Genomic DNA, 12759 nt, shown 5'->3' on the forward strand with positions numbered 1-12759 from the left:
GACACACGCTATACCGAAACACTATTTTCGTCGTGTTTTCACATTAAAAATCACCAAATTCTTGTAAAAAAACCTGTATCGCGACTTACAGGGTGCGCTTCTCACGTAGATTAATATGAAAAGTTCATTCTAAGTGCATTGTTTGATGTTTAAAACTTGAAAAACCGGAGTGCAAAAAATTTTCACATACACACACGCTATACACATACGACGATACTCAGCAGCGAAAAAGTTTTAGTCAAAAATGGCAGAAAGCGGGGCTGGAGTTGATGCTATCGACATTTATGGGGACGATTTGAACGAAGACTTCAATCAGAATGTGAGTTTTGACGTGAAAATGAGATCCGCTTGAGTTTTTACATCGATTTTTCTTCTACTTAGGATGATTTTGGCGGTGACGGAGCAGATTTGTACGATGATGTTCTCGCAGCTCCAACAAGCACGGGAAACGGGAATGGGCCTGCTATCTCGCAACAAGGCGATAATTCACAAGCAAGCGTTGCTCCCATTGATCGTCTCGATGAAGTTGAATCGAATGGAAGCGGTTACAACAACAATATGAATCATTTGCAACGACGACATCAATTGTATGTCGGAAACTTAACATGGGTAAGTGCTGATTATATTTATATATGTACTTTGTATTTGCCCTAAAAGATCTGTTTTTACCATTTTTCGCTATGCGTTTCCGAGCATATGTTTCATGGAGAAAAGTGATTCTTATGACTTATGGAATGTTTAGCGCGAAAAAATTTCCTAAAAATTCTCACTGAAATCCTCTTATAATATACTATATTTTATTTTACTTTATATTATATTTTATAAGATCAGTTTTTCGCCGATGTTATCATAGGATCACAAAATGTTATATAATTTTGTATATTTATAGCAAATTTCTTGATAAAAATAATAAATCAAAATAAAAAATCAAACTATAAAGGATGATTTCATCAACAGACATTGTTGAATGTTTCAACAAGATCCTTCCAAGAGAAGAATAAGACAAATTGAAGGTTTCTTAAAGAAGCTAAAATTTGTAAATTCTCCTAACGATAAAAAAAATTGACAATAGTTTTGTCTATTTCAAATATTTTTATTGATTATATGTATTTTTGCAAAATTTAATTGTCTTATTCTTCCCTTGGAAAGATCAAGTTTTATCATTTATAGTTTGAATTTTTATTTATATTTTTTTTTGTTCAATTATTATTCTTTTTTTTGCGATTTTTTTTTTTAATCTAATACATCTTTTTATATTCAATTTCAGTGGACAACAGATCAAGACATTACAGATGCTGTTGCTCAAATTGGCGTTTCTGACTTTCAAGAAGTAAAATTCTTTGAAAATCGTGCAAACGGACAAAGTAAGGGATTTTGCGTTATTTCTCTCGGATCTGAAGGCAGTATGCGAATGGTAATGGAACGTTTATGCAAAAAAGATTTGCATGGGCAAAATCCTGTTGTTACCTTACCAACGAAGCAAGCGCTCAATAACTTTGAGGCGCAACAAAAAACTCGCCCAACTCCTCCACAAGGTCCATCAAATGGACCTCAAGGAGGTAATCAAGGAATGCCTCCTCGTATGCAAGGACCTCCAATGCAAGGAGGCCCGCGCCCAATGATGAATCCAAATGGTCCTCCAGGTAACTTTAGACCAATGCATCCGGGAATGCAAGGACCGCCGGGAGGAAATATGGGAGGAATGCCTCCGAGAATGCAGGTAAGAATTTAAGTTAATTTGATTTTTTTTTAAATCATTGTTTGAATTTTTCGTTTTCAATCCACCTTTTGTAAAAATATTTGTACAGTATTCAAAGTATTGATTTTTCTTAATTCGAACATTACCTACTGTGAATTTTTTTAATGATTCCAAAATCATTTTCTGTTTCGCGATAAATATTTAAAATAAACACCATAGGTTTTTTTAATGTCTTATTTGTTCATTCTGAAGCTTAAAATTGATAAAAAAAAATTACGGAAATTTTCATTAAATGCCTATTTGATAGAAAGAAAGATAAAGAAATACGTAATTTCTGTTGAATATCTTATTTGATAGATTTTAAGCTTGAAATTCATCAAATAGAGAAATATACATTTAATGAAAAACAGAAAAGGCAGAAAAAATATTCAAAAATTACGGAAATTTTTTTTAAATGTCTATCTTGAAGTTTTAATAAGCTTCAAATTAAGTTGGTTATTTTATACTTGAAAATTTAAAGGTATAAGAAAACGTAAAAAGTACGTAAAAAAAATACGGATTTTTATTTTCGAATGTCTATTTGTTGGTTTTACAGCTAAAAAATTAATATGAAAAAATTTCTTATTTTTTTTTTTTAAACTCGATGGATGAGGAAACGCAAAACAAGAACTTTAGAAACATTTAATCAAATTTTGAGTTTAAATTTTGAAATTCTTTAAATCGTTTAGTTCAAATTTTAAAATTTATTTTGTTTTATCTCAAAAAATCGTATTTTCAATTCAATCTAATGAAATTTTTAATTTTCAGGGACCTCCAATGGGGCATCCTCAAAATATGGGCCCTAATATGGGTCCAAATCAAGGAGGAATGCCTCCAAGATTCAATAATCAAGGAAATTGGAATGGGCCTCGCCCAAACGGGCCTATGAGAGGACCAATGGGACCAAATGGACCTCAACAACGCCCTCCAATGGTAAAAAAAAACAAAGAAATTTTAGCAAAAAATTTTTTTGAAATACAATTATTTTCATTATTTCAGTTTCAAGGAGGCCCTCCTCGAGGTCCATGGCCCAGAGGACCAATGCAGGGACCTCCCGGGCCTTTTCAAGGCAATATGCAAGGCCCCCCGGGAAATATGGGAGGAATGCCGCCAAGAATGGGAGGTAAGAAACTTTGTCAAATAAAATTTCGTCAAAAATCACGCAAGCTCCTTAGATCCGCTTCCGTTTAAAAGAGAAGTGCTTGAGTCATTAGCTTGCAATATAAAGACAGAATTTTTCTTCATAAAATTGATAAAATTTACTAAATCTTCACCAAAGGTAAAATTTTGGTTAAAACTCTTCTTATACATGACTAAATGTTGATACGAAATTATTGATATTCGACAGAATCAAAAATGGTTCAATATTCTTTTGTTCCAAAACTTTTGAGGAAGTTGATAGCTTGATGATTTTCCAATATTTAGTATTAAGAAGAGGATGATTGTTAGTCAAATTTTGTAAGAAAAGATCAACATTTTTTTTAACTATTTTTTTTTTGATCGACAATCACTGTAAATTTCTAATTTTTCAAGAAGAAAAATTTATTTCAAAAACTCGATTTTAATGAAATGTTTTTTTCAGGTCCCGGAAATCCAATGGGAAATCCCGGAGGCCCTGCTCCTCATGTCAATCCTGCATTCTTTAATCAAAATCAAGGTCCTCATCCTGTTCCGAATCCTTCAGGAGGACATCCAGGAGGCCCGCAACAACAAAACATGCCTCCCCAAAATCATCCTTACAATCAAGGACCAAATCATCGCGGAAATTGGCCTCCTGTTAACAATTCTGTCAACAAACCCGGAGGACCTAATTCAGGAAGCTTTCCAGAGCAAGCTGCTGTTCCTCCTGCGCCGCAACTCAGCGAAGTTGAATTCGAAGAAATTATGACGCGAAATCGTACAGTCAGTAGTTCAGCAATTGCACGAGCAATTTCCGATGCAAGTGCAGGAGAGTATTCAAGTGCGATAGAAACTCTCGTTACGGCAATCTCACTCATTAAACAGAGCAAAGTAGCACACGACGAAAGATGTAAGATACTTATTAGCTCGTTGCAAGATACGCTAAATGGTATTGAGACGAAGAGTTATAGTAGAAGAGAACGTTCGAGATCACGAGAAAGATCACATCGACATCAAAGACGAGAACGGTAAGAATTTTGTCTCTTCAAAATAAAATAAAATTTTATTTTTTTTTATATTTTATAGATCAAGAGATCGTGGTTATCGTGACAGATCAAGAGAACGCCGAGAAAGAGGATCGCGTGAACGAGAGTAAGTAATTTATTTCTTCTAACAAAACAAAAAAAAAAAAAAATTAACAAAAATTTTCATCTAAAGCCGTTATCGTGGCTCAAGCCGAGGAGATCGAGAAGTTCGTGAAAAAACTCGCAGCAAAGAACGTGAACGTGGAAACACAGGAGATTATCGCGAATCTGATAGGTAAGATATTTTCCCTTTTTCATACTTTCCTTCCATGAACACAAACAAAAGTATGGAAGAAAAATAAATTGAACTTTTTTTCTAAACTGCTAAGTCGTCATTCAAGGTCCCGTAATAAGTCACCCGATGCATCTGGCGAAAACAATTACGAGTCGAGCAGATATCGTTCATCGGATCGAGATCGCGAAAGACGAGACGAACGTGAAAGGGAACGTCGTCATTAAAAGCATTAATATAAAAACCTTCAGTAATAAAGTGATTGACTAAACGTACGTCGTCACAAAGGCGTATATGCATCTTTAACAAAAAACAAAAAATAAAAATAAAAAAGTAGTGACAGTGACTGAATATTAGAAAACAAAAAAAAACTAAACAAACGAGTCTCCTATCGTAAGAATAATACAAGAGGAGCTAAAAGTATAAATAATCTTTAGAAATAAGAAACATTTCAAGCACTCAAAATAAGTAATGACTCCTTAAGTTACATGAAAAAGTGAAATTTCGTTCAATTTTTGTTCCACAAAAAATTCGTTTAATTTTTTTCTCATCAAAAAATTTATAAAAGTGTTGCACACAAACACACGAATACACATTTATTTAACTTTAAAAATAAAAACTGTAGAAATAGTATCTCATTATTATATTATACAAAACGAAAAATATTAAACAAATGTGACATCAATCGGAGATGAAACTACCTCGAACTTCGTGAGCATTAAAAAAGGCGAATTCCGGGTAAAATCCATGGAAACCAACAATCAACTGCTGAAATAACAACAAGCTGTCCAACAATCAAATCATCTCTATTTCATTCGATTTTCATCTCAATTACATCTAAACCATTGGAAATTCAACCGATTTTGGGGCGCAAAAGATGACAACGATGTCGCATGCAAGAACAAAGTATGATTTACTAATAAAAAAAAAAAAAAATAAAAATTAATTCAATATAAAAGTAAAAGAAATTAGTTGTGACAAAAAAAATATTTCAAACTTTGTGTATTTTATTTATTTTAGAATTAAGGCCAAAATTTTTTTTTTGTGTTTAATTTTTTATTATAATTTTTTTAAGTTCATTTTTTATTTATTATTATTATTGTATGTTTGATCGACATCAAATGTCACTGTTTTCATTATTTTATTTTAATTTTTTATAACATTTACATTTTTTATAAAAAAAAATATTTCCTAACTAAGAGACTGCTAACTAACTTTTTAACAGTATTCATTAAAAAAATTCCAGAAACAAAACAAAAACAATTATAATCAGAAATTTATAACAAAACTTGTATATGTACAGAAAATACTCGCTATATATATTTACTATATACTACCTATAATAATATTATTTTGCATCATTAATTAATTGTCATTCAGTTCAATTTTAAGTTTATATTTTTTAATTTATAACTGAACTTGTATAATTGGCCATTGTATGGCTTCCGACTGATAAATCTACAAAATAATTGTACAAAAAAATATTGTAATATATACTATATGACTGAATTTTGCACCACTATTCTTTATTCATTACATACTTTCCAAAATAATATCATGTATATTTACGATGAAGAACGATGTTATAAATTTTCTGTTTAGAAACAAAAAAAAAAAAGAAACTTATGTGGTGCCTCCAATATTTTTAATTAATGTTCGCCTTTGATTGCATAAGAGAAAACCAATTTTTGTGAAATATTGTAAACAAAATACAATAATAATACAGGTAAGCATAACTAATGTTAAGTATTGTAATTATTTATTGCCGAAGTATTTTTTATTATTTTAATTTTAGAAATTTTTTAAAAAAGTAAAGTTAAGTTTTTTTTTTTTGTTATGAATATCCATAAACCTTAAAAGTGACTTGATGTTTTCTGATGGAAAAAATAAAAAAAAACATGTGATGTATGATAACTATTAGAATGTTAAGATGTTCTGTGAGAACTCAAAAACTCGAAATGTAAACTCATGTTTTTAAAAACTGTGTGCAACCTTAGAAAAATGAATGTAATTATTAAAGAAAAGGCTTCTCAAATGCTCAACACTTTTAAACAATTGTTAGGTAATAGATGAATTTTTTTTTGTTGTTAAACAAACGCAAAATAATCAAAAACAATTATTAAACAAAAAACAATAATGTTACCCGCCAAAAATAACTAATTTAAGTTTAAATCATTTTATAACTCATATTGAGTTGATGTATTTGTAATATATTTACCTTGTAATATGTGTTAATTTAAGATTCCCATAGACATTTAATTATATTATGAGTTTTCCTGTATCAGGATCTAACATATTAAAACAACTTCTGTCTAAAATATTGATTGAATTCTCTTTAGACAGTAATTTATTAAGATTATTATTTGTATTTATATTATATCATCAATTAAACCTAAAATTGGTATTAAAGAGTAATATGCATAAATTTGTTATAAAGACAAAAGCAACAAGTAAAAATGTATGAAATTTCATCCAAATAATTTATATCTAAATATTAAACTTTTGAAATGAAATGAAAATGAAAAGCTGATTTTAGAAAAGTATTCAAAAAAGTTTATCAAAAAATATTAAATATTTAAAAGTTTATAAAAACTCAAAGTTTTTGATAAATTTGCAAATGTCAATTCAAAAATGACCGTTAAAGTATTTTAATTATTTTCCTCGTTACTTTAATCTAATTATGGACATTTTAGTCAGATTTCCTTTCAGTTCGACAACTTCTAAGAGTTTATTTTTAACCAATATCGCATTTCATTATTGTTCAAACTTTTACTATTTAAATAGAGTGAAATAATGATTCAAATAATGTACCTAAAAAGAATGTAAATACAGTGAAAATGAAGCATCAAAAGTTTCAAGCATTTCATTAACGCACCTACTATAAAAATATTGAAAATCGTACTCGAGAAAAAGTTTTATTTGTAGTGAGGTATTTGATCTTGAGTATTAAATTAATTATTTTAAAATTTATTATTTGTACGAAAAAAATCAACTGTTTCTTGAACTTTCCGATGTAAAAAATTTTGTATACAAAGAAAGAAAAATGTTTCAATTAAAAGCTGAAAAACAAGAGAAATTCTTCAAAATTAATTGAAAGAACAAATTTGTGTTGTAAGTATTTCTTTTCGTTCGACAAGAGAAAATAAACTTCGTAATATTTTACATTTTCTTTAATCAATTCAGACACAAAAATGTTGTAAGGATGATCATATTTTCATTTTTTGACACAAAAAATCAACTTTTTATTGCTTTACAAAGCACATCCAGCAGTTTCAGGAAAGTCGCAATGTTTCATGGCATTATTGAAGTGCAAGTTTTCAGGACAACGCATTGTTACGGCGTTACTTCCGTCACACATGTAGAATTTTGTGCAATCTTTTTCGTGTGGCAACAACAATCCTGATCCGGGGCCTGCTGCCATGCATTCGGGATGAGGACGAACTTCAGGAGATGATGTTGGAACAGGTCCTGGATTTTGTCCTTGACACGAAACATTAGCTTCAAAATCGCAGTATTGCTTGACTTCATCGAAGAAGAGTCCCTCTTGGCAGAATTGCTCAAAAGCGAGATCTCCCAAGCACGTGATGTAAGCATTGCAATTGTAAGGATTGACTTTCATCGTGTTGTCAGGAACATTATGACAAAGCTGAACAGGAAAAAATCGTTAAATTTCACATTTGAAATGAAAATTGTGAGAAATTACATGATTTAATGCAGGATTGGCTAACGCAACGGATGCCAAAGAAAGAAAACAAACTAAAAATTTCATTTTTTGTTAAGAGTTTCTTACTACTGAACTTGAAAATGATTAAAGAATCGTACTGAGCAACAGCTTTTATATGAAAAATAGAATAATGACATTATCTAAGATGTTTTTGGTTACATAAAAACTCAATTAAAGGGAAACACTAAATTTAATTTTTGATGATTTTTCGATAAGATTTTGTAAGCGAAATTGTGTTATGATAAAAATTTTCAAGGCTGCGGAAGCATTTTTGAGCAAATTTACTGTTTGATTGAAAATTTCTCTCATCCAATATAAACACATGTATTGCCTGTCTTAAAAAACGACACGTGACAAATAGATGTAAAACATTTTTCAATCAAATTAATGTATCTGCTTCATTTTGAAGAATTTATCATAGTAGATAAAGTTTCATTTGAGCAGAATATTTTTTAATTACTTCATGTTACTTTTTTACCTTTGTTGGAAAGTGCAGTCAACTCACACGTCGTCGTTAAAAATAGATTCACGTCATTTTTATTGGAATTTCAGAGTCTACTAAGCTCATAATTGATCACCGTGTCGCTTAAATACCGTTTAAATGAGAAAAGCAGTTCGTAACAAGGTGTTAATGGCTCTTTTGTATTCTTTAAGTCATCGAAACACGTATGCTAAGTGATCAAAAATTCAACAAATTTATGAAAGAAATCACATGAGAGACGAGAAGATGGGGTAAAATGTGCATCAAAGTTCATGTAGCGTCAAACAAGCAATCAATTGTGAGTAAATTTGCTTGTTAACACATATTTTTTGGTAAGCACACAAGACGAAGGAATAGAAGAAGGAAGAAATGTCGATCAAAGGAAACACTTATCTCTTTATATCTCTAAAAATAATCGACAAAATCGACACCTTTCGGTACAACAACAGGCACTTTAAGCAAACAAGCAAATAATTCGTATAATGTTTGTTATTTTGTCTTGTCTTGTCTTGTACCTGATACTCAGATATGGCTTTTTAGTTGAAGATTTTGAATTTGATTCGTTATCAAGACTTGCCTTTATATAAAACCGGGTTCAATTTCAAAGGAGAACAGTTAGTCAGTTGTGATACGTGAACTCGAAGACAAACACTTTGAATTTTTTTCTTTTAAAAAAAGTAGAACAAGATGATAAGTAAGTTTAAAATTTTTCTCCTACAGAAATTTTCTTTAAAATTTTTCCTTATTTCTACAGAGCTTGTCTTACTTTCGTGGTTTTGTGCATCAATCGCTTTTGCAGCTCATCCTCTTCGTTTAACGGAACAGGAATTCGAACGTCATTACGGAAAACGTGATGCTCGTTGTCCTGCTGTTGATCTTGTCGATTCTCCTGTTCATTTGCCTTGCGATACGAATCCCAAACGATTCTACAAATGTTATATGGGACGCGCATATCTGATGGATTGCCCCTCTGGCTTGATTTGGAATGCAGAATTGGATAATTGCAATGACAAACGATTGATGGCTCATAAAGCGAACAAGAGAAATAGCGAAGAATGCCCTGAAGTTGATGATCCCGCGAATCCCGTCCATTATCCGCATCCGTTCGAGTGCAACTATTTTTTCAAATGTGCAAATGGAGAGGGAGTTTTATTCGAATGTCCTCCTGGTTTGCATTTCTCGACTATTACAGATCGTTGTGAAAGACCCGAAGATGCAAAATGTCAAATTAATTAAAAACTGAAATGATTTTTTTTATTTCAAACGAGTTTATTTCGAATATTTTATCCAATTTGCTTACGCTGCGGCGTAATTTCTGTTGTTGTAGCATCCAAACGAGTAACTGCAATTTCTCCTCCTTCGCAATACATTTTGTCGAATTTGTTTAGGGTATGATCGTCATGCCCTTTCAGCCAAGTTTTTTGGGAAGGTTTCGTCAAAACGTATGAAAGCAAAGAAAAAATAACGAGAAAAGCGAAAATTTTCATTTTGTCAATCAAATGGTTTGAAAAGAAAACTTAGACTAAAGTTAAAAGTCGAAAAGTTTTTTTTTTGTTTAACAAGAGATATTTGAATCGTGATGCACTTCAGTCACGAATAACGATAGTAAATATTTCGTGTGTGGCTCATATTTTTTTATAGAATTTAAATTTACTTTAAAGTTTTTATTTTATTTTTTTTTCATTTTTTTTAGTACAAAATTTAAAAAAATGTATTTACACAAAATGAGAAGAGTCTTCGTTTGTATTTCCATTAGTGAAGACTTTTCCAAATCCGCTTCCAGGTTCATAAGCATCGAAATGACCCGATTCAGGTAATGGCGAGTCTCCAAAATGATTTTCTTTTTCAGCAGATCTTGATTTCACACGAGATAAGTCTAATTTTTTATCTTGTAATTTCATATCTTCACGTAATTGCTTTAATTTTTCGATCCATTGTGGGGTTGGAAGCTCAAATTTGAATGGTTGATCCTCTTTCTTTTCAAAAAGAGGCGGAAGAGCATGACGTTTGTAATGCTGATGTTCAAATTCACATGGCTCGTCATCGTAATTGTTATTATGTAGGAAAAGAGGCTGATTAAAATCAACAGGCTCGACGAAATTAACAGATTTGGCATGTCGATCGTTGTCCTTTGGCTCGTAAGAGTCATAAGAAGTGTCGAGATTTGATTCAAAATGATTGTTGTTGTTCGAGTAACTGTCTCCGTAATACATATACGGATCATAATACACAGGTTCTAATGGAGGATACTCATCTTGGTAGTAATTCCTTTCATAATTAGAAGAATATTGTACGGGAATAGATGGCACGGAAGCGGAAGGCGATGCAACAGATGATACATAATCCGATGGATATGTGTATGGATATGGCTCAGGAACAGGAGGATAGTCGCTGTAAGGCTCGTTGAACGGATCTTCCGGATGATATGGCATATAAGGCACGGAAGACGATTTTGACGTTGGCGAATGTTGACTATTTGGTACATTCCATGAAGCGCCTCCGTGTGCTCGAAAACCACTCGGAGCTTGTGTTGTCGATGATTTTTTGGATTCTTCAAGCGATTTTAATAATTCTTCTAATGATAAATCATGTCCTTTTTTCGTTTCACTTTTTGATGTTTCCATTTTTTCCGTTGTAGCATTCACTTTTGGAGTCTCTTGAACATTTTCTTCCTTCTTTTTGTCATTTTCGCCATCTTCAGGCTTTTTCTCGACAGTTTCTGTCTTTTCAGAGTCTTTTTTCTCGTTTTTTTGATCCGAATACCAAGAGATGTTCGTTACAGGAGACGACTTTGAGTTTTCTGTTGTATTTTCAGCTGCAATTGCTGTGCTGACAATCAAAAAGAGGGCGAGAATTTTAAGCGACAACATTATGAGACGAGTTTAACTGTTGGGCGATCAAATACTAACTGGTAATATGATACCAAATAATGCATTTATAGCAGCAATTGTTTTGTTTATTAAAATTGTTTATTTTTTTATTCATAAAAAGTAAACAAAAATTTAATTTAAAATCGTGTGACATTTTTTTTATTGAAATAGGTCAAAGTCATGGAATACTCTTCGCTCTGAGTGAAAAAAAGTTAAACTTGTGACATTTTCAACGATTTTCTCGCATGTCAACTATTACGGGGCGCAAAAAAGCGAATATTTGTTCAGTATGATGATGATTAAATCAAACAATGACACAATAAAGACATTATTTTCACCATAAAACCAAGGTAGGTATGTTTTTGTTTGTCTGTGTGTCGTCCACGTTAAAAGTTAATCGAAGCTAAAGTACTTTCAGTGCACATCCGTTGTTAAACATGACTTTGGTTTTACTTTTCTTTCAGAAATTGAATAAAATTTAATCGATGTAAAAAGAAGGGAGATTTTCGTCACTTTTTTTTCCTTACGCGTGAGAAAAAACAACAAAAATCTCGATGATTCGAAAGTGATTTTTTATTTGTGAATTCACTTCATTCACAAAATGATGTCATTGTTGCTTTTCGTGTGATAATGCATTTTTTTTTCAATAGTTTTTGTGCAAAATTGAAAAATTTGCGGATTTTACGGATTTATTTCTTCATTTGAAGCATGAGATGTGACATTTCAATTAATTGAATCGGCCAGAAACTTTATTAAAACGTAAAATTTTGAGGCAAAAAAGAGAGAGTACAGACAAGTAAATACCATAACAGGATTATTTAGCAGAAGAAAAAAGGATGTAATACAAAACCATGACGTAGCGTTATTAAACTTTATAATTCAATTTATGACTTTTGACTCATTTTTTGGTTTTTTTGGAAAGTTTTGTTTATTCAAGACACGTGTATCGAGAAACATCAGAATAAAATTCGAGATTATTATGGAAAATTGCTGCAAATTTAAACTTTTATCTTAAAATTTTTCAGTTTCACGGTAAATCTCTCATTCAATAAAATAATTTTTGAAAATACGAAAAGATTTATAATAAAAATGATGAAAATATATAAAAAGCAAAATTTTAAACTTTAAGTTTTTAATGACTTCAAGCTTCAAATTAAAAAAATATTAATTTCGAAAGTTATATTTTTGTAAACGATCATACTCTATAAAAAAAAATCATGCCAAAACTCAGCAAATAAAGGCCTTAATTAATGCTGAGGGTCTAAATGCTCTTCAAATTTGGATTCTGAACCGATACATTAAGTCAATATTCTTAATGTAATTTTTTTTAAACAGAATTAAAAAAGCAGAAACTTCAATGGAATTAATTGTTTTATTAACTTTTTTTAACGCATGTTTGATTTAAAATCAATTTTTCAAAATAAAATACCAAATGTGATATAGAAGGATGTGGGTTTTTCTACAAATATGCATAAACAATCAAGAATCACAATAAGTTCGAAAGTAAAAC

General features: G+C 31.0%; 1 protein-coding gene across 2 annotated transcripts; it reads left to right on the plus strand.

The window, feature by feature from the left end:
• The first annotated feature begins 3 nt into the window (after positions 1–3).
• On the plus strand, positions 4–5502 carry LOC134827971 (cleavage and polyadenylation specificity factor subunit 6). Of its 2 annotated transcripts, none has more exons than XM_063840890.1 (9): positions 4–319; positions 382–609; positions 1268–1720; positions 2507–2671; positions 2738–2861; positions 3321–3885; positions 3944–4009; positions 4076–4177; positions 4272–5502. In XM_063840890.1, the coding sequence occupies exons 1-9, from the start codon at positions 245–247 to the stop codon at positions 4399–4401; spliced, it is 1908 nt and encodes a 635-aa protein (XP_063696960.1). In that variant the 5' UTR covers positions 4–244; the 3' UTR covers positions 4402–5502. The 2 variants fall into 2 exon arrangements, with proteins under 2 accessions (XP_063696960.1, XP_063696970.1); XM_063840900.1 differs by having other exon boundaries at positions 4284–5501.
• The last annotated feature ends 7257 nt before the right edge of the window (positions 5503–12759 follow it).

The sequence above is a fragment of the Culicoides brevitarsis genome, chromosome 1 (genome assembly GCF_036172545.1).
Source record: "Culicoides brevitarsis isolate CSIRO-B50_1 chromosome 1, AGI_CSIRO_Cbre_v1, whole genome shotgun sequence".
In the NCBI taxonomy this organism is placed as follows: domain Eukaryota; kingdom Metazoa; phylum Arthropoda; class Insecta; order Diptera; family Ceratopogonidae; genus Culicoides; species Culicoides brevitarsis.